Source organism: Gobio gobio (assembly GCF_949357685.1).
Source record: "Gobio gobio genome assembly, chromosome: 12".
Taxonomy (NCBI): Eukaryota; Metazoa; Chordata; class Actinopteri; order Cypriniformes; family Gobionidae; genus Gobio; species Gobio gobio.
Window position 1 is genome coordinate 45,809,307 of NC_137105.1, and position 23,666 is coordinate 45,832,972.

The 23,666-nt window shown below is 37.9% G+C and overlaps 1 protein-coding gene across 4 annotated transcripts in view; it reads left to right on the forward strand.

The window, feature by feature from the left end:
- palld (palladin, cytoskeletal associated protein) overlaps window positions 1-23,666 on the forward strand; it is a 156,595-nt gene that overhangs the window by 76,352 nt on the left and 56,577 nt on the right. For all 4 annotated transcript variants that reach the window (XM_079830594.1, XM_079830595.1, XM_079830596.1 and 1 more), the window contains 7 exons: window positions 1,049-1,115; window positions 5,874-5,991; window positions 6,873-6,941; window positions 7,710-7,851; window positions 10,391-10,414; window positions 13,038-13,157; window positions 16,337-16,697. In XM_079830594.1, coding sequence (XP_079686720.1) covers window positions 1,049-1,115; window positions 5,874-5,991; window positions 6,873-6,941; window positions 7,710-7,851; window positions 10,391-10,414; window positions 13,038-13,157; window positions 16,337-16,697 — 901 coding nt within the window. The remainder of the gene's footprint in view (window positions 1-1,048; window positions 1,116-5,873; window positions 5,992-6,872; window positions 6,942-7,709; window positions 7,852-10,390; window positions 10,415-13,037; window positions 13,158-16,336; window positions 16,698-23,666) is intronic.

The following is a 23,666-nucleotide window of genomic DNA, read 5'->3' on the forward strand; positions in this document are numbered from 1 at the left end:
CATCGGAGGATTTTTTGGCCAGAGGCTAAAGACTACAGCCAGTAGAAGGAGCTGTTCTGCATGTTTTCAACCGGCCCACAGGGAGGGATCTCACGCACAGAATGTAAATGCGCTCGGACTCGGCATTCATAACGGAGCGGTGCGGAGCAAAGTGAGTGTTTCAACTTTTCAATGAATTTCTATGAAAGTTTAGCTTCCATATGCGTTCAGAAAACGCGCCAAACTGGACGCGCGCTGAGAATGACAGTCGCGCTTACCTCAGCTACTACTTCCCTCTCGTGATGAATGAAATCTGACTCCTTCTGCGTTTGTGTCGTGACTTTCGTTCGGCTCACTCACACTTTATTGAAAAGACACGTTCAGTTTTTAATTGTAGTGTTTATTCTCTAACTGAACAAAATTCTTGTATTATTATGAAGATCAAAACGACGCTGGGGGCGGTGTAGGGAGTGGCCTCGTAGGGCAGCGAAGCAAGTGCATTCTGGGAGTGTTTTCTTTCATCCACATGAGACAAAAATACATTTTCTGTCATTTCTCAGTCTAGAAGGCACCAAATTCAAAAATAATTTCACATTTCTACTACATAAGTTTAAATACACATTCATCTTCCCAGAGCTGAAGTCCCCCTTTAAAAAGATGAATACGATAAGTTGCCTTATTTTTTTAAGTTAGCTCAACTTTATTCATTGTTTTACAGTGCAGTGATGTCCTCATCCAGTGCCGTTCTCATGCAAGAGTGTCAGTGCAGTCAAATCAATAATATTGCTGAATATTAAGTGTCCCCAACTAAGAGGCGACAGTGGCAAGGATCCCAAACTCCACCAAAGACAGAAATAGAGAAAAAACCTTAGGAGAAACCAGGCTCAGTCGAAGGGACCAGTTCTCCTCTGGCTAGATGGACGGACACGGTGTGGTTTGATCACAAGTCAGATTGTGGAATGTGGATTAATATCATTGAGTGAAAGGAAAGGCAGCCTGCAGCCGAACATGTTTCAGACCAGGAATTGCAATAATTTTTTTCTTTTTAATTTTCTTTCTCTCTATAAAGGTGCTTCCTCCTCAGACTCAGAAGGTGAAGGATCCGTGTCGAAGTCTAGGTCTGGAGCCATGCCACAGTATGTGTGTTTCAGCGTGTTCTTCCTCGCATGACCTTTAACCCTTTGACTCAGACCTCAGCTGACAGCTTAACTGTCCCTGGTTATGTATTATCTAATAGCCTCTATAATTCACCCAGTGCCATGAAGGTTCCTATTACTTCACCGCAAAGAACATTGCAGGTTCTATGGGTATAAACTGACCTTAAATAAAAGCCAAGGCTGTTAAACCTCCAGTAATCCATCAATCAAGAATTTGGGAATCTTGTTGTCTAACCTTCTTTGTAGCATTGCTTGAACTCTCTTCATTCACCTGTGAACTCATCTGCTCATTTCTCTTCCTGTCCTCTCTTGCCTCTGCTGGCCTCTCGGTCTTCCTCGTCTGTTTACACAAATTATTAAGCGCTTGGCTCTGGTTCCCTCTGACATCATCACAGCCATTTGGGATCACACTCTCATTGGCTCCAGAGTCATTTATAAGGTGCAAACTGCATAGTGAAAATTCATACAGTGTGGAGTGGATATTACTTCACTGTGTGTGTGAGTTGGTGCGTGTTAGAGAGCAATTATACCGTTAACTTTTCTTAGCTAATTACATTCTGTATATTTGCTGTTGGAAACCTAATGTTTTGAAAGTCAGACAGACACTGTTAGAGTTTAAATAAACCTGTAAAGGCCCATTAGCGGTGGATATAGCTTTACTTAATGTGTTCAAATAGGATATCATTTTTATTTTCAGTCTGCCCATGGGCAACAGAAAGACTAGGGGCCCTATCATACACGATACACGATTTTTTGCTAGTTTCAGCCCGACGCAGTTATCATTTTCACGTTGTTTAAATAACAAATGCATTTGCGCCCATCTGTTCGCCCATGAGCGTGCTGGTCTGAAAACGTGGTGTGTTTAGGTGTTTTGTTGGCGCGTTGCTATTTTGAGGCAACTGAAAACAACTGCACCATTGACCAACATAAACCTTCTCTAAAGTATTTATTTATTTATTCGGTTACACTTTATTTCGATAGTCCACTTTAAACATTCTACTAACTATGAGTAACTTTGCAACTACATGTCAACTAACTGTCATTAGAGTATTAGTTGACTGTCAGTAGACTGGTAGGTTATGGTTAGGTGTTAGGGTTCGGGTTAGTAGAATAAGTTAAATTGTAGTTGCCAGGTTACTTATAGTCAGTAGAATGTCTGTTGGGGGACCAACAAAATAAAGTTTTAGTAAATATTAATCAGACAGTCTACAAATACTCTGACAGTTAGCTGACATGTAGTTGCAAAGTTACTTATAGTTAGTAGAATGTCTAAAGCGGACTATCAAAATAAAGTGTTACCATTTATTTGTTTATTTTTGCAGTATTTTTTGTGTTATTTAAAGGGCGTGTTAATAATATGCGTCTATAGGCGGGTGGACAACACAAGTACACTCTGCTTATTACACACACAGGGATGCGCAGCAGCACACAAACATTTTTAAATATTAAAAATAAAAGGATTCCTCTCTGGAGAAGCGTTCAGTCTTTCCGCTCGCAAGTCATGAGCGCAAGTGGCTTTTAAAGGGAATGGGAGATGAGACTCTGATTGGTTTATTGCACGTTATGCCCAAAACACACACATTACTCATTAAAAGACTAGGGACAACCCTTTTGGACCATGCGCTGGGCGCGCCAGGGCCGTGACCACCATAGACAATGAGGACAAGTCCCCCCCAATAATTAGAAATGGCCAAATTGCCCCAGTATTCTTCATTACGCAGCGCTCTGTATGTTAGGATGACAAAAAGGTTTAAAGGTCCTGTTCTTCGTGATCCCATTTTTCAAACTTTAGTTAGTGTGTAATGTTGCTGTTAGAGCATTTATAATACCTGTAAAATTATAAAGCTCAAAGTTCAATGCCAAGCGAGATATTTTATTTAACAGAAGTTCCCTTTCAAAGCCTACAGCGAACGGCTGGTTAGGACTACATCCTGGTACTTCCTGCTTTAATTACGTCAGTAGAGCAGTATGTCGACTAACCTCCGCCCACAAGAATGCGCGAAAAAGGGGGCGTGGTCTTGTTGCTCCCGGCGTGGAGAATAGGAAGTGTTGCGTTCGGTTGCGTTCGTATAGTTTGTTTGTTGCCATGTTGTCGAGACGCTGTTATTTTCATCCCGGAGTCAAGTCACCTTTGTTTGGCTTTCCCAGGGACGCTGTACTTAGAGATCATTGAGCGCATGCATCCCCGTTATGGTAAGAGGCGTGACCTTTCCGGTAACGTGTGCTCTGCGTGCGCTAAGCTGCTGTCGAATCACAACACGGGAACCGCTGGCACAATCAGAACTCGTTACGTGTTTCTGAAGGAGGGACTTCATAGAACAGGGAAATCTTCAAGCCGTTTTGAGGACAGTGAAAACAGCAGTATACAGATAAGTAAATTGTGTGAAAAATACTGTGTTTTTTTACACGCGAAACATGAACACATGTTATATTGCACACTGTAAACACAATCAAAGCTTCAAAAAAACACGAAAAACGGGACCTTTAAAAGTTACATTTTTAGTCTGGTCTGCCTCAGGTCTAACGGCGCTCGTCAATGTCAAAATGATTGAGATGGCCAATCAAATCAAAGTAGGCGGGGTTTATGTTCTCTTTGGGCTCGTTTACAGTCTTCACACAGACAAGCGCATCAATCTATCTCTTAATGTCTCTATTCTTTCCAGTGAAATCGCAAAACACAATGCACACAAACGTGTCCATGCTCTTAATATACAATTATTGAACATCTTTGATTTTAATGAAGGAAAAAAAACAAACAATATGAGGGCGGATTAGAACGTGTAACCTTCGACGCGGTTTACAAAAACTCTACCACCAGACCACTAAGGAATTCAAATGAAATCAGCGGATTTATGTATTTATTCACTAACGGGAAGAATCTCGAGACTAACGTTATATTTGACGTAAATTAATGCAAATATTATTTGCAAATAGTCCCAAAATGATTTGTAAAAATAAAGAAATTGGTTGTTTTGTTCAAGACATGGTTACAGCCTTGGGGCGCGCCAACAATTTTTCCCGTCGTTAAACTAGCAAAAGTGGATTTGGACACGCCCTAAGTGCACTTGCGCCGCACGCTTTAGACCATGCGCTTAGATCGTTAAAATAGGGCCCTGGTACAAAGACTAGTACAGTAAAGTGAGCACATCAGTCATTGCATTGGCTCCCTGTCAGGTTTTACATAGATTTTAAAATTCTCACGCTTACTTACAAGTCCTTGCATGGTTCAGCACCACAATATCTGAATTAACTTTTAACGATCTACACCCCGAGGCATGATCTGCGCTCCTCCGATTCAGGCTTTTTAACTGTTTCTTCAAATCGTACTCTATGGGAGACCGGGACTTTTCTTCTTTGGCTCAAAAACTTTTCGAGAATTCTCTTCCCACTGAGATTAGACATGCTGAATCTTTTAGTGTTTTTAAATCTTCTCTTAAAACTTATTTTTCAGGCTTGCCTATACACAGAGGCGGACAGTACTTAAGTATTTTTACTTTCCAAGTAATTTTCTTTTTCAAGTATATGTACTTTATCAGTGTTCTTCTTTGGAAAACTTTTACTTCACAACCTTCCTAAACATAATATTGTACTTTTTACTGCACTATGTTTCATATTGAATATCATTTAATACTTATTTACATTAAAAATGTAGTATTGTATACTTTTACTCAAGTAAAGTACAAGTGAGTACAAGTAAGAAAGTACTATATTTTTTATGTAATTAAGTATTCAAGGAAAAAAACAACTTTTATTTATGAAATGTAGTGCAGTAAAACGTTTGACATTATAAATTATGCTTTGGAATGTAATGAAAAAAAGTTTTCCAAAGAAAAACACTGATAAAATATATACTTGAAAATTTTACAGGAGTAGAAAGGAAAAATACTTAAGTACCGTCCCCCTCTGCCTATACATGATTATTCTGTTAATTTTTTTGATGTAGGTTCTATTTTTCCCCCCATTTCAATGTATTTTATTTGTTTGTTCTTCTAAAGGCGCTATAAAATAAAGTTTATTATTATTATTATTAGTAGTAGTAGTAGTAGTAGACATATTTGCACCAGGGTTAAATTATCATTGAAATACTATTACAGTTTTTGTTAATATTTTGAATTTTTATTTTATATTTTCTTATTTATGTTTTCTTTTTTTTGGTCGTTTTTGTAATATTTCTATTTCGTTTTTATTCATTTTTGTTTCAGTTGTCGTTTTAGTTATTTTAGTACATCAGTATTTAGTACATCAAGTTAAGCTCAATGAAAATGAGAAATGTTTCCTTGGCAAGTAGTTGAAATAAGATACGTTTAAGTTATTTATATTTTATTTTATTTCATTCAACTGTAATTTTATGGTTTTAGTTTTAGTTACCTATAATAACCCTGAGCAGCACTGAAACCAATTCTGACCACTGATCTATTCTGGGGCTAATACAACCCAGCTGTTTGGGTATTTTCCCCCAAAATTACCAGTACCTCCTCAGCTGGGTCACTTATAATGAGAAGAAATTTGAATAGACTGTGATGGAGCAAGAAGATTGATTCGCTTTAGAAAATGTCTTCAACTTTCAGCCAGGATGACTCAAAACATTGCAAGATGTGAGAGGTGTACAACATTTTTCAAGTGTTCTTTACCTTATATCTAAGTGTTTTCTTAAATGATGACTTGTTTTAGTGTTGCTGATATGTTCTCTCAGGTCTGAATGAGGTTTGTTTTAGTGTTGCTGATATGTTCTCTCAGGGCACAGAGGAAAACTAGCTCCGTTTCCTTGACGATTCACACATCATCACCAAAGAGCCCAGACAGCCAACCTCATCGCTCCACGCTAGTCCAGCCTCTTTCTTCTACACCACAGAGAGTAAGAAACACACACACACCTCTGGGTCACTATCTTTGTGGGCACTCTCTATAGACGTAATGGTTTTTATACTGTACAAACTGTATATTCTCTCTCCTTACACTAACCCTTACCCCTAAACCCACCATCACACAAAACTTTCAGCTTTTTTACATTTTCAAAAAAGCTTATTATGTATGATTTATAAGCTTGTTTCCTCATGGGATCTCAATTTAGGTCCCCACGGTGACACGAGTCCCCATGAGCCAGTGTGCATTCAGGTTGAAGTCCCCAGCAGGATAAAAAACATGAACACACACACACACACACACACACACCAAATTTTGGCTCTGAAACTGTTATGAAGTGCTGAAGGTTCCATTGTCGTGAAGTCAATGAGCTTTTTAATGTGTGTTTTTTTTTTGGTTAAATGTCTGAAATAAGGACTGTGTTTAACACAAGCTCAAGATGTTTTCACGTTTTTAGTCTACAATGAAAATATGTTGCTAACAAGTGGCTACAGAGGTTGTCAGGGACATTAAAAGTCATCACATAATTTGTCAGATTTAGCTAACTTCAATGGAAACTTTCAGTGACTGCTATCTACAATGACAAAGAAATGCACAAATATGTCTGGAAGACTCATCAGGAATGACAACAGCAGATGGACTTATACAAAAAATCACACTCTCTGGAAAGATCCATCATAACCACATTTATTCTCTCTCTCTCTCTCTCTCTCTCTCTCTCTCTCTCTCTCTCTCTCTCTCTCTCTCTCTCTCTCTCTCTCTCTCTCTCTCTCTCTCTCTCTCTCTCTCTCTCTCTCTCTCTCTCTCTCTCTCTCTCTCTCTCTCTCTCTCTCTCTCTCTCTCTCTCTCTCTCTCTCTCTCTCTCTGTGTCAGGTCCAGAGTCCAGTTTCCTCCCTTTATGGCGGTGATGCTCTTGTTAAAGCACCCCCTAGCTTCACTAAGGTAATGACATAGCCACACACACACACACACACACACACACACACACACACAAATGCACATGCACATGCACACACAAAATTATTACAGGCCTCTTCTCTCTCACTTTCTGAGTGTGTGTTATTTGTCATGTGCTCTAAACAGGCCTAGGCAGAGTTTCAGACTTCAATGCCAAATGCTATGTTTTCTCAATGTTCAAAATAATTTTCTACCTCCTTAAAGATAAAAGTTTGTTTTTTTAGACCCCCATCATCCGTCTTTCTTCTGAGAGACTTTAATCTTCCTAATGAGAGGATGTGCCTTTATATAATACATGGTTTTGTATCATCATCATAGTCCTAAACAAACAGGCACACAAATGAAATGGCTGGATTATATATCCCTACTTCTTTGCTTGACCTTTAAATAAACCTATAACACATCACGTGTAACCACAAGCATGCTACACACACATACACAAAGCTTCAAAGTGAATGAACACACAACAGAAAGCAACTCACACACACACACACACGTATAAACAAACTACTCATCGCCCTTTTTACTTTTATGGGTTGTTGGCAGCTTCTTGCCTCTATGTCTGTTATGTCTTCAGCCTGAAAGAGTTTGTACTTGGGAATGAAAGAGGTGCTGAAGAAAGAGCAGAATTAGTGGTTGTACACATTTTCATCTGTCGCTTCAGTTTTTCCATTCATCTGTCTGTTCTCTTTCCCTTTGTTTACCTCTCAGTTTGTATTCCCAGTGTTTAGCTGTGGTTCTCTCGTTCTGTAGATGTTGCAGGACGCGCAGGCGTCTGAAGGTCAGGTGGTGGTTCTGGAGTGCCGGGTGAGAGGTAATCTTCCTCTGCGGGTCCAGTGGTTTCGAGAGGGCCAGGAGATCAAGGACTCCCCTGACTTCCGAATCCTGCAAAAGAGTAAGAGGAACTACTCAGGCAACCATTTAAAGGGTCATTCAGTTGTTGCTATTTGTTGGCATCGCTATTCTTTGTGTAATTTAAAGGGGTCATGAATTGAGAAATCAACTTTTCATTCAGCCTTTGATATATAAAAGTTCATCGTGATATAAGAATATCCTGTACGTTTCGGAGCTTAAAACTTCCTTGTAAGTCAAAGAAAAGCTTTTATCGACACCAGGCCCAGCAAACGCTCGATCTCAGAATGTGCCAACCTGTGACGTCAGAGTGTGGTTGAACTTTATTTTTAATGAAGATCCAGCTCATCTTCATTGAAGACATTGCACGTTTGTTCGCTTCATTTCACCGCGGATTCGTTTGTAAACAAGATACATTTAGGGTGCGTTCACACTTGTCATGTTTGGTTCGATTAAAACGAACCCTGGTGCGTTTGCTCGGTTAGTGCGGTTAATTTGAACATATGTGAACGCTGCCATACATACCCTGGTGCGCTTCCAAACGAACTCTGGTGCGGTTCGATTGATATATGAACGCAACACAGACCAAAGACATGTAAACGAACCAAAAAAAGGACGTGCTGTCACAAGATGCGACACTACAAGTCAGCTGATTTGACGACGCGGAAATATCGGTGTATCCAAAATGCGTAGAGGGCGAACGTGGAGCAACGAGGAGGTTAAGTGCCCTTATTTCCAGATATGCAGATCTTCATTTCTGCTCACAACGGAGGAAATCCTGGTGCTGTTTTGAATGTTTTGAACATTTTATGAGCTCTTCGTGAGTTCTCAGCTGGTAAAAATAAAACCATATGTACACGCATAAAATGATCGCCTTTAATCCAGCACACAGCATTGTTTTGAATGTTCGGTAAGCAAGCTCCGTAGCGAAATATACGTAATAAAAGCCGACCAATCAGGTTGTGGCCGTATCCCTATGCCTTTGGTTCGGTAACTTTAGGTTCGCTGTTAAAAATGCCAGTGCGAACGCTAAGCAGACCAGGACTATATGTTTTGTCTTTGTTTTTAGCAACGCTATGCATTTTGCCGCCTTCACGCTCACTGTCGTTACTAAGCAACCGGGTAGACAGCTACTACTTTGATGACGCAAACACACCCAAATAATATAATATGAGCACAGTCCAGCGGGGGCAGAGGGGGGGAGGGAGCAATCGAACCAAGTGTGAAAGCACCCTTAAACACAATGCTGTGCCTTCTGTATTGGATCCGACAGGAAGGGTGCAACACACTTATGTCAGTAAAACATGTTTTTTATATGTGATAGTATTGCATTGTTACAGATCGTTTGATATCTACTGATTATGTGTACGTGTCTAACTAGTCACAGAACGGTCCTCATTATAATATGCGAAACTGTTATCCAATCATAGCAGTTGGCATTTACTTCCAAGTCTTCAATGCGGCACGGCCATAAAAACCGAGCGTTCCAGGAGAGAGGCTCAAAACCAGGGTAGAAAATAGCCCATTACTTATTCATTATGATGTTTTTGATTTAAAACCACGTGAACGTCTTAAGTTGACCTTATTAAAAAAAATGTAAAAGCCAGTTCATGACCCCTTTAAGAACCGATACCACAATGGTGTTAGACACTGCCTGCCATCTGTCTACATAGATCAGCATGAGGTGACTCTGTGTCTTATGGAAATGACAATGATACTGAGTGAGTTTCAGAGAGCCGTCTACATGTAGAACCAAAAATGAAACAACTTGGGTGTCACTACTCAGGATTTTTAGTCATTAATTTGGTAACACTACAATATGGGTGCACTAATAAGCATTAATTCATGCTTTACTAATGCACTGATAATCATGAGTTAATGTATGACTCATGAAGAACTAAACATTTTATTAATGATTACTGCATCAGCAACTAATGACATATGATTATATATGTTATATTCAAATATAATTTTGTTTCTTAAATATATGCATGCATGTGTGTAATTATATATACATAATATTTATACACAGTACAGTACACACATATATTATGCAAACACAAACTTTTATTTTGGATGTGATTAATCGCGGTAAATCGTTTGATAGCACAACATATTATAATGTAATTCATATGTTAATTACCAAAATGGTCAAAGCTATGTACTTCAACTTCCAGTTGTCTGCTTTCATTCATCATTAGCTAAATATTTGCAAAGGTATCAATATGTTATGACTTTGCTTGTTGAGGCATATTACACAAAAACACTATTTATTTCTTAATGTGTAAAACTTTTTAAATTAGCACCAAACTACTGAATACACCTTGAAATTATTTTTTTATCATTTACTCACCTTACTCACTCACTTTTAGAATACTTTATCATTTTTAATATTTGAAACCCTCAGGGTGTTCCAGGGAAGAAAGTAACTCATATGGGTTTTGAAAACAAAATGAATAAATTTGGACCGTATTTTTCTTTTTTGAGTAACTTTTAACTGTTGGGCTATCGGTGTAATGATATGTAATGATTTGTTGTGGTGTTTGTTTTTCTCTCTCAATTCCCATATCCCTCTTCATCAGAGCCAAGATCAGCAGCAGAACCCGGTGAGTCTTTTTTATTTACTCCTGCTTCCAGTTTCCCCTCTTTCCACTCCTTCATAAAACACTTTCCTTCAGATACATGTGTACATATGGATTTATCAAGATAATAATTCTCTCTTTAGTCTGTCAGCCAGCTCTATGTGTATGACATGACATCATCACTATGCAATATGGCCTAAATATGATGCAAAAATCTCTGAATGACAGAACAAATGAACGTTTGTCAACACCTTGGCTGAATCTTCCTATGTGTCACATACTTCATCTGTACACGAGTATGGCTCACCTTCTTGCTCTGAGAGTAATAACTCTCACTTCTATCTTTGGGTGTGTCTCAATCTGCTCTCACTAGTTTAGTAGAGCATACACGCGGCCAAGGGGGAAGTATCTAGACCTGTCTCATTTCATAGAAATTCCCAGATTGCATAATAATCTACGAATATTGGCCACTCACTCGATACACTTATTAGAAATGTCGTAAAAAAACAGAAATGGGGAGTGAGCACCATTATTTCATAATAGTCTTATTCATTTTAACAGCGAAGATGAAAATATAAGATCAACAAATGATTGATAGGAATGAGTGTCATAAATTGTTGTGTGAAAAATACCATCTGCATTCTAATATGAGCCCTGTACACTGTAAAAAAGGATTGTAATTTAAACGGTAAAAGACTGTTAAAATGCTTCGGTTAAAAACTGATTTGTTAACAGAAAGTTTCTGTACTATATACGGCGAATAACTGTAATAGATCTAACCTTACATTTAATGTAATTTTACAGTTTTTGGAAGTGAAAAAGAGCAAGTCGTTGTGTAATTTCCCACATGAAAAAATACTATATTATATTATAGTAAAATTACTCTAGTAAATACTATAGTGTTTTTGAACCGTACTATAGTAAATATACTACAGTAAATTAACAAAGTGTAGTAAATACTATAATATACAACATTATACTACAATTTACTGTAGTATCTTCACTGTAGTATGGTTCAAAAACACTATAGTATTTACTAGAGTAATTTTACTGTAATTTTACTATAATATACTATAGTATTTTTTCATGTGGGTTACAGTGAAAAAACGTAAATTGACATTCCCTGTGTGAGACTCCTCATTTGATGTATTTTTGTTGAAATAACTATGTTTCTTCTTAGTTTTTAATCAGTTATGTACATTAGGATTTTATGTTTCATTTAATGTTGTTAAATTAATGTTTATTGCATTTTTTAAATTTCATGTGTGTTCGTGATGGTGTTCCTAAAAGCTTTGATGCATCATGTGTCTCTCATCACTACTGTGATTGGTGGTTGTCAGTATAGATCAAAGGAACACAACAGATATTAGTATTTCAATAGGTTGGTGATTTAACATGATTCCAGTTAATGAAATACGGTTATTTACTGAAAATTTAACTTAAAACCTAAAATGTTGCTATCATATTTTTTACGGTAAAGTTCTTGCAACCACAGCTTGCCGTTTTATTACCGTAAATTTTACGGGGATTTTTTTTTACAGTGTGACCTTGTAATGATGTTGTGGGTAATTGAGTTGTCAGTGTCCCAATGTGTAGGGGTCACGGCCCTTGTTATCGCCCAAAGTAGTATTCTGAATCACCTCATAAGAAACAAGGAAAAGGAATGAGGCACACATGTGTCTGCGGGAGCAGACTTCTCTCTGCTATTGAATCACCTCTGTAACCATCAATTACCTGTCTAGATTCACCACACCTGTCTGTCTAATTTTCTATCACCTGTCTACATCCCTTCCTCATTACAAGCAATATTTATGTGATTCTCGCGTTCCTGGAGATAGCATTGTTTGACTGCAGGGCCAGTTACAGTAGCTTGTGTATTGAATTGTGGGACTGTTGTTAAATTTATTATAATGATCAAATCTTATATGACAGTCATTTTCACTTTATTTATTTATTATGAGGGTCTTGAACAAGTTTGCAAACATTAAAACGCCTGAACACAACACAAGACAGCAGCAGCACAAACGTCTACCTACTTCCCACAACTCCTCCCATGCCCGAATTTAATGAGGAAACCGCAGTAGGAATAAATGAATGTTTATACCTGTTGCTTCTAACAGGGGTAAATCTGAATCCAAGTCCAGAAGGTAGACAATTAAACTCAGGATGTGAGTTGTTCATTAAAATGGATTGGGCTTTCCTTACGACCGGACAATTAAACAAGTCAGTAGGGTGGCTCTGATGAGCTCCTATAATTTTACAACTGGTATTGACTATTTTCACCACCACATTCTTTGTTTTAACACTAAGACCACCATACCAGCATAATAAAGAGAAGGTTATAACCGACTCATTGTAAGACTTATAAAACAAGGTCATTAATGACCTATCAATATTAAACGTAGATCATTTCCGTAAACAAATCAGGCGTTGCTGGCCCTTTTTACATATCATCTCCACATTGGAATTAAAATTCAATCACACACCCCACACTTATTGTCAATCACACACCCCAAATACTTGTAAGATTCCACCGACTCAACATTCTGCTCTTTAATAATTGTACTCATTAGGTCTTGTGTGCATGTCACCGTGTCATATATGGTATTGCGTTTGTTCTTGATGGCTCTTGTGATTGGTCTTGCAGAGGAAATCTGCACGTTGGTAATTGCAGAGGCGTTCCCTGAAGACGGAGGTTTAATCTGCTGCACTGCATCCAATCAATACGGCTCAGTTGACAGCACTGCACAGCTCACTGTCACACCAGGTGCGTTTACACTGTATATACAATGACTATATATGAGATCAAAGTTCATGGCCATGTAAATATTCAAGTATTGTTGGGGTAGAAGGAGGTTCAAGTTTAAAGAAATATTTACATGTTAAAAACAAACTGTGATCAAACTGTCATATATAACAATATTGCTAACACTTCAGTATGGGGAACACATATTCTATTAAAGGGTTAGTTCACCCAAAAATGAAAATTAGCCCATAATTTACTCACCCTCAAGTCATCCTAGGTGGATATGACATTCTTATTTCAGATGAATAAAATCAGAGTTATATTACAAAAGTCCAGGGCCAGGCTAATCCAAGCGTTAAAATTAGATTTATAGTTGCTCTGTTTTTGAAGTCCATAAAAAGTGGACGGCCGACCGCCTTCCCTGTTCAATATATGGAACAATTGTTGAAAGTTCCCCTGCCGATCGAAAGACTAACGCGACCTGGTCCGCTCGTCATGACGTCACGTACGCATCTTGAGTTTCACTTTCAACATTCGACACTTTTCCACAGAAGGCGGGCGGCCGAAAGTTTACTTGATAAAGTTTTAAATATGGATATTTTTCTTACACAAACGTGTCGATTCGCTTCAGAAGGCCTTTATTAACACCCCAGAGCCGCGTGGAGCAGTTATATGATGGACAGATGCACTTTATATGGACTTCAAAAACAGAGCAACTATAAATCCAATTCTAATGCTTGGATTAGCCTGGACTTTTGTAATAAAACTCTGATCGTCTGAAAGAAGAATGTCATATACACCTAGGATGGCTAATTTTCATTTTTGGGTGAACTATCCCTTTAACTACGACTTTTGCCTCACTAAACTCCTAATTTACTGCTTATTATTATTTAGGTAGTTTTTTTAGTGTTTAAATTAAGGGATTGGGTGGGATTAACCCTCTGAAGTCTGAGCTGTTTTGGGGCCCTTTAGAAGTTTTGACATGCTCTGACATTTGTGCCTTTTTCATTTGCTTATAAACATATTAATGGCAAAAGTGTCATTACACTGTATTGAGCACAAACTAGGCTACCTTAATATGAGAGCAACATGTATGTACATGCTTGTATTTTTGAGAGAATAACGTTTGTGCGTGGTTTTTGAAAAAACTAAAAATGTAATACACTGAATTAAGGCCTCATAATCCACAATAGATATGTGTCCACAAGACTTTTGACTAATGGGTGTTGTTGCCTAGAGTTTCTGCTTCAAACTGATGTAAGAATCATTGTGCCTACTTATTCACATAAAACAATATATTGATTTACATTTTTTAAGACACTTTTTCTTTACAAAGGCCGTATGCGAAGGGGTGTGAATGATCATGAATAATGCTGTGAATCACACCTGAGAGACAAAAGAACCCATAATGAGCCGCATAATGACCTGCATAATGAATGAGCCTCAGGTATGTGACTGAGAGGGAGCTAAGCAACAGGACAAAAGAAATACATTTTATTGTAGTTTATTTAGAATGTAGTCAACAAAGGCACATTACAAGGGCCTATTATATTTTAAATTATCAAAGGGTTTGACTACTATGTTTAATGTTTTTGAAAGAAATCTCATGCTAAAAAAACAGTAATATTGTGACTGAACACAATTCAGTATTCAGTAAATACAAATAACTGAATAATTGGTAATGATGAATGTTATAAGTAAAATATTTGGGATTTAAAACAACATAATGCAACGCAAGGGTGAATTCAGGTTGTTTGGGACACTTTTTCCCAGTCATTTCAAAATGGCAAACAATTTCTGAATCATTTGATTTTGTAAACTATCCGATACACAGAATACTCAAAAATAATTTTGAGTTTCGGTTAATTTATGAGACATGCTTGCAATGCATGATTGCACCAGCGCTAAGGTTGATAGATGTAGAATATGATCATGCAAAATAGGGCATTAATATGTGCTTTATAAGAACTAATAAACAGCCAATATCCTAGTAATATGCATGCTAATAAGCAACTTAATAGCGAGAATTGCACTCTAAAATAAAGTGTTTCTCAAATATCTATCTTTTATAAATCTATACACTACCGTTCAAAAGTTTGGGGTCAGTACAATTTTATGTTCACAAAGGCTGCATTTATTTTATCAATACAGTAAACAGTAATATTGGTAAATGTTATTACAATTTTACAAACCGAATAATAATGATATTTTGTTATTGTGATGAATGAACTGAATTTTCTGTCTTCAGCGTCACATGATCATTCAGAAATCATTCTAATATGATGATTTGGTGCTCAATAAATATTTCTTATCATTATTAATGTTAAAATTAGTTGTGCTGCTTAATAGTTTTGCATAAACTGTAATACCTTTGTTTTAGTGTGTTAAATATGACATGGGTTGAAAGGAGGCCAAGGGATAAAACTTTGAAAACAAATCAAATGAATCAAAGTAAACAGCCACTTAATAGTTTCAACATTTCAGCAACCTCTCATGTTAAGCAGTAAATGTAGGTGATGTAACACAGGATTTGTAATGACTTAATGTATTTACAAAGCAGTAACAAAAAATACCCTCTCCAAAAAAAGGCATAGCATCTCCATCAGTGATCTTCTGATGCATTTTATGGGACCGACTGTGGTACATCTTGAAACTTGTCAATTACATGAGGCCAACCAGCCACATCCTGTCTTCATCACTCCAAGATCTGAGTGTGGGGTGAGGAGAGAGGATACAGCATGTGCTGATGTGTGTGTGTGTGTGTGTGTCACATGGCAAAGGCAGGAGAGGATGAATGTTTATACAATGTGACGGAGTGGGTGTACTCATATTTCCAGAAGTCCTCAAGCCTCAAGTTTACCACAGAACCATTTAAGTAAATATGAGACAATCTCATCCAGATTTCATGTCTGATAAAGATTTGCATTTTAGCTGTGGATTAACTGCTTATCCAGGATGATGGGAGGTTAGGTTTTTCCCCCCACTGTAGGTGTGTTGGTGTTTTGCAATGAGCATTAAAGCATTGAAAAAATATTGTTCTACCAGTAAAAAAAAAAAAACTGGAACTGATTTCACTGCTTACTCAGACCGTCTTATTTCCTTATTTATTCCACTGAAGTTGATTGTGATATGGGCCAACTGGATTTCAACACTCACTTACTAGGAAAATAAATGAGTCTTCTGTTATCTTGGATCTCTAGTTGCAGAAGAGTTGCCCAGCAACGGTGTATCTGGGGACGAAAGCGTGTTTGAGGACAACCAATCATTCCCGCCTCCACCTCCTCCACCCACTGAGATTAGTTTGTTGGAAGTCCCACCCAAAACCCCACCGAGTGCTGAGGCCTTCCAGATCAATGAGCTGGACATCTGGCCCAGCATCACTGCATTGCCTGTTCAGGTGTCCACAGATAAAGAGCCTCCTGAAAGTCTACCCAACAGACCTCTACAAAATGGTCAGACCTTAAACAAGCCACTAGATGAGAATCTACCGTCAGCGGCTCCATCTCCATCGCCTTCAGCGGTTAAGGCTCCACCTCTCCCCACCAAACCCAAACCTAAACTGTGAGTACTGCAGCTGAATCTTGTGCATCATCGCAGAATCTGATTTTACTAAGTACAACATGTTCCTGGATCAACATCTTTGTTGATTTTGGAAGAACATTTCAATCAGCCAATCAAATTTGAGGGATTGAAGATTTGAAGTTTACAGTTTATGTCAAGTTTAGGCTTATAACCAGGGTTAGGTGCTTCTACATCAGCGTTAGTCACCTATAATATTCACCTATAATTTCCCTCTGATTTTAGAGGTTAAGGGTAGGCTTAGATTTACGGGTAGGGATATGGTAAGGACAAAATTTATAGATAGGAACGCATCTAACTCGGCAAAATCAGCCCCATTAAGTTAATTGAACTTATTTCTTCTCTTTAACTCCAATTGTCGTGACAAGCTTTGGAAGTTTATACGTTTTCAAAAATGATACTAAAATTAATCCATTGTCTTTGACTATTTGTGAGTTGAAACAAAGGTTATTTTAAAGTTGAGTTTACTCACGTTTTTAAGGCGACAGGTGAACTTTCATTTCTAAAGCCACATTTCCACCGAAATTACAATTTGTCCCAGGAACTTTTTTCCCACAAACCTGTTGCTGTCTGCGTTCCATTCCATTCATAATAAGCCCCATTTCCACCGAAATTACCCGGAACAATTTGTCCCAGGAACTCTTTTCCCCCCAGACCTGCTGCTGTCTGTGTTTCCATCGTGGTCTAAATTACCATGAAGATTATGCGAATTAGTCCGGTGACGTAGGACTGCGCGTGTCGACTTTACAGTTCCCACTGGATTTCGTCTTTTGCAGATAAATTTAATAAAGCCTGAACCTCGTCATTGGTCCATCAGTCATATTTTCAAACTCCATTGTTGATTCGAATAGCCAACAACTCTTACTGCATGCACCTGGTTGAAATAAAATGCTGCGTCAAGTCGACCAATCAAAATTCTGCATGAACTCAACCAATCAGCATGTTCAGCCCCCAAGTCCCACCCCCCGAGAGTTCCTGAAAAAGTACTACCTCGAGAGCAGGGACTTTCGGAGGGGGAAACTTTTACCTGGTGATTCATTTAGACCCGAAACACACGACCCCAAAGTCACTAGTTCATGGGGAAAGTTCCTGCGGTGGAAAATGATTTAGTGTTGTATTTATGAAGTCCTTAAAGGTCCCGTTCTTCGTGTTTTTTTGAAGCTTTGATTGTGTTTACAGTGTGCAATATAACATGTGTTCATGTTTCGCGTGTAAAAAAACACAGTATTTTTCACACAATTTACTTATCTGTATACCGCTGTTTCCACTGTCCTAAAAACGGCTGGTGATTTCCTTGTTCTATAAAGTCCCTCCTTCAGAAACACGTAACGAGTTCTGATTGTGCAAGCGGTTCCTGTGCTGTGATTCGACCACAGCTTAGCGCACGTGAAAGCGGTTCCTCTGTTGTAATTTGACAGCAGTTTAGCGCACGTTGGAAAGGTCACGCCTCTTAACGGAGAGATGTATGCGTTCAATAATCTCTACAGCGTCCCTGGGAAAGCCAAACAAAGGTGATTTGACTCCTGGATGAAAATAACAGCGTCTCGATGACTTGGCGATAAACACACTCAACGCAACAGTTCCTTTTCTCCACGCGACCGTCCGCTTCTCCACGTGGGACAGCAACAAGACCGCGCCCCCTTTTTCGCGTTTCTTTGTGGGCGGAGGTTAGTCTGTTCTACTGCTCTACTGACGTAATTAAAGAAGGAAGTACCAGGATGTAGTCCAAGCCAGCCGTTCGCTGTAGGCTTTGAAAGGGAACTTCTGTTAAATAAAATATCTCGCTTGGCATTGAACTTTGAGCTTTATAATTTTACAGGTATTATTTATGCTCTAACAGCAACATTACACACTAACTAAAGTTTGAACAATGGAATCGTGAAGAAGGGGACCTTTAAATCTATATGCTTGTGCAAGCGTTCAGCAAGTACTTTTTGCAGTTAAATACATTTCAAATACAGTGTTTTTCAGGGAAAATTGACAAAAATTTTGCACTGATTTTAATCCTATTAAACGCACCCTAAAATGAAAATGTCCCTCCCACTTATACCTGTATGCTGAATAAATGAGTAAAAATAAAGTACTTGATAAAGTACACTACTGTTCAAAAGTCTCGGGGTTGTATTCAACAAGGACACATTCAACTGATCAAAAGTTGTAGTACATTTTTATTTTACCGACCCTAAACTTTTGAATGGTAGAGTAGTACACTCTTAAAATGCTGGGTTAAAAAAAACCCAAGCTGGGTTGAAAATGGACAAACACAGCAATTGGGTTGTCTTAACCCAGTGAATGATTTGTTTTAACCCAGTGAATGGGTAGTTTTAACCCAGCGGTTGGGTTAAATGTTTGCTTAAAACAACCCCATCGCTGGGTTAAAACAACCCAATTGCCCAATTGCTGGGTTAGTCCATTTTCAACCTAACTTGGGTGGTTTTTAACCCAGCATTTTTTAGAGTGTATGCAGTTGGTAAGTATGCATATAGTAGGTGTGTAGTATGAATACAATCTGCCATGTGGGCATTGTTATGTGACCGTATGAGTTTAGCTGTGTTGCCGTTCAATTTACAAATTGACTCCTGTGAAGTGTTTATCAGATGCACAGTATGTCATCCAGCAATTTTTTCCTGAATACTGCAAATTTGGGTTTATTTGACATGTTACTATTTATTTGACATGAAGCTTTCGGCATGTTATATAATATTTCTTATATATCCTGCCAACGTCAATCCTTAAAATATTATATATTCTGATCAATCTAAAGTGGCAAAGTTTCTGTGGTGATTTACTACCCCAGCTGCCTGCGTACTGTATGTCAGTAGGTGGTTTAATGGGAAAGCCCCACTTAGAGAACAAATGCATTCCGTCCCTTTATCACCATGTCAGAGGCCGGGCATTGCTGCATGCCATAAATCACTGGGAGATGTGTGCGGTATGTGTTTGCATACGTGTCAGCAGTTGTGCTATGACTCCAGCCAGATTTCAGAAGGATCTTTTGTATTAGATGAATCTCATACTGCACTCCTTTTTATTATCATTTATCATCGGTTATAGTGAGCACTGATCTGACAGTGGGTTTTGGTGTAATGTTCAATGCCTCAAGGTTGTTGGCTGTAGATTACTCAGTAGGTGCAATTTGACTCTCACTAGCACTGTTCCAGTTTTTAAGGACAACATCCCTAAATTTAGGGTCAAGATAAGGTTAAGTACACTGCCCAAGGGCACAACGTTAACATGCAGGGCAAGCCAGTACTTACATGCCAGTGACCCTCCAAGTTCTGTCCTAACTCATGTACTATGTACAGAGATCCAGACTGTGACTAAAAATCAAAAAAGCAGGAAATAAACATTTTGTGACAGTTATTTACAGTCTAGTCAGGAAAACATTGTGTCTCTCATTAGATCATGCGCTAGTGTGTCCTGAGCTCAGCAGCAAACAGAGCCTTGATGTCCAATTCATCAACAAATGACTCAAAATAGAGTCTTTTAATGAATGGAAATAGCCCTGAACACAAGCACACAGAGCTTTTCCATCCCATTCCTTTGCAGCCTCTGAATGAAAACGTGCAGTTTCTCATTCTCTACTCTGCGTCTCTGCGTTTTAAATGGAAAAACCCGTTCTGTTTGAATGGCCTGAATCAGTGGTTTGAATCAGAATCACTCAGTGAATCGTTTAGAGCTTCAGCTGACTCACTAAATCACAAGTCTTTTTTTTTGTAATATGAAACGAACCTGGAGCAGTTACAATACTTCAGATTTGTGCACTTACGTTAATCTATTTACAGACTTGTTGTTCATGACCATAGGCCGTAAAAAAAATATGGACGACGCGACTTCATTCTCTACTGCTGAAGAAAAGTGAAGCCGCCGGAGGTCCGAATACACCGCTGACATCTTTCGCAGATTTGGGACCGAGTCTGTGCAGTAGAGAGCAGGAAGTAGAGGCGCGACATCAAAAGCCCGCCCACACTCTTGCAGATGCAGAACAATTCAATATGTCGTTGTAAAATAAACAGTTATGGAAATGTAGAAATTGAAGTTTTCTACATCTCCAATCTCCTCCCGAAAATCCCGGAAAAAATCAGTTGGTGCCTCAGTGACAACTTCACTCAGAGAAGCCGTCAATCTCAGCTGTCAATCATGACGTCACACCCCCGTTTTTATAGCATCAAATAACTAACTAAAACTAAACTTATTTAAAAAACGAACACTTGAAATGAAATCTTGATAAAAACTGCCAAAAATGATAGAATCCATCTTATTTAAAAAGATTATTTGAAGTGTAATTTGATTGTTTAGTTTGTCTCGCGTCCATTATAAAACACGGAGGGGCGGGGGTTATGAGCTATACTGGGACCAGCTCCTGTGGGCGATCGAGATGTTTTGGCTTCAGTTTTTAACACGAGTGCGGCAGGCTTGTTCGTGACAAATGTAATTAAAGATAACATTCACAAGATAGTGATAATATATTCTCAGAGCTGGGTAGTAACTGATTACATGTAATCTGGATTATCAGGTTCCAGAAATTAAATTCTTGTGATTTAGATTATATTACGTTTTGAAATACTTGCAATCAGACAACAGTTACTTTTCTATTGATTACATGATTACGTTATTTTCACAATGGTAGTCAAATATTCATAATTCATTGATTCTCCCTACTACTTCTTTTTTGTCTTTCCTTCCTTTCCAACTGCTTGTATACGTTCAGAAGCTCTTCCAGGTTTGTGGAAACACACACAGACCAGCCACTGATCATGTGACTATCACTGAAAACTGAGATTGAGAAGTGCTTCTCAACATTGCAATATATCTAATCAACTCCTGATTCACACGTTAATTATTCTTTGAATCATCACTTATATATAGTGAGTTATTTAACCATGCATTAATGTCTTTGCAAGGCTTTTGTCTCTCAAACACATTAAAATGTACAAATTCACGTCATTTCATATTTACATGCAATGCAAGGATTTTTGTCCGCTGAAACCTGATAAGTTAGATCAATAGTAAGTCAATAATAATAATAATAATAATAATAATAATAATAATAATAATAATAATAAAATTAAGTTCACAGTCCTCTGATGTTGGTTAATGGTCACATGACATGCAGGCAAACAAATAAAATCTTTTTAAAAATCTTTTTTAGTAGTGTTTTATTTTTATTGTTTTTATTTTAAAATTATTTCATTATTTTTTTAAATGATTTATTTACTTAAAGCTGCTGTCCGTAATTTTTTTGTGTCCAAGATTTACAAAAATTATATAATGAGAATGTACAACATGAATCCACTTTCCAAACTGTGTTTTTGTCTTACCCTGAATCATTATGGTACACTTATAATAAGTGTTTATATTGGGACTATTTCAGACCGGTCTGGTAAGGAACCGCTGCGGAGGAGCACAGTCCCTGCGTGACTCGCCATAGACATAAACAGAGAGAAGTAGCTCCGGCTGGAATGTTCTTCCATGCAGTTCTGTTTATTAAAGGGTTAGTTCACCCAAAAATGAAAATTCTGTCATTAATTACTTACCCTCATGTCGTTCGACACCCATAAGACCTCCGTTCATCTTCAGAACACAAATGAAGATATTTTAGTTGAAATCTGATGGCTCTGAAAGGCCTCCATTGACACAATGCACGGTTCACTCTCAAGACCCTTAAAAGGTACTAAAGATGTTGTTACAAAGTCCATCTCACTACAGTGGTTCTACAATAACTTTATGAATCGGCGAGAATAGTTTTTGTGCCTAAATAACGACTTATGTAGTGATGACGATTTCAAAACACGGCCTCATGAAGCTTCGAAGCGTTATGAATCAGTGAGTCGAATGATGATTCGGATCACGTGTCAAACCACCAAACTGCTGAAATTTGGCGATCCAAACTGCTGATTCGACTCACTGATTCATAACCCTTCGAAGCTTCATGAGGCCGTGTTTTGAAATCGTCATCACTATATAAGTCGTTATTTAGGTTTTTTTTGCGCACAAAAACTATTCTTGCCGATTCATAAAGTTATTTTAGAACCACTGTAGTGAGATGGACTTTGTAACGACGTCTTTAGTACCTTTTAAGGGTCTTGAGAGTGTAAAGTGCCATTGTGCCAATGGAGGCCTTTCAGAGCCATCAGATTTCAACTAAAATATCTTCATTTGTGTTCCGAAGATGAACGGAGGACTTACGGGTGTCGAACGACATGAGGGTAAGTAATTAATGGCATAATTTTCATTTTTGGGTGAACTAACCCTTTAACTGCTAGAGCGCTAAAAGTTACGGACTGCAGCTTGAATAGCTTTTCATTAAACTCACAAACCCCTGCAGTTTCTTCACAAACCGGAAACCCTGACATAATGTAATATTTAATGCACTTCATGTTGTTGATAACAAAGAATGGAATATATTTTCTTTCGCTTTTAATTTTTTTTTATATTAATATGGTACAAGATTATTCTCAAATCAATGTGATAAACAGGTTAGGTCAAAAGTAATCTAATAGTAATCCAAAAGTAGTCAGATTATATTACCTTAAATATGTAATTTAATGGAATTACGTTACTAACACAATTTTTTGTGATGTAATTTACAAAGTAATCCCAGCTCTGTATATTCTAAAACAACAAATATTTTACAAAAACAGTATTGTCATTGTTTAACATAGTGAGGTACAGTTGTAATGATGTAAACCGTGGATGACATGTTGCAACCACAAGCAACATAACATTTACCATATTAATCAATAGCTTTAGGAAAGTAAAAGAGCATACATGAGCTTTATTCTGGCTATGATCAAAGGATAACATAAACATATGAACTGCAGCAACATAAAAGCAAAAGTGTCTCAGAAGGAGGGACTCTTTGTTTATTCTAGGCAGAGTCAGTGTTGTATAAATGTAGTTCAGCTCTGTACTCTTGTCTGGATTGTGTGTGACATTGAAATATGTTTG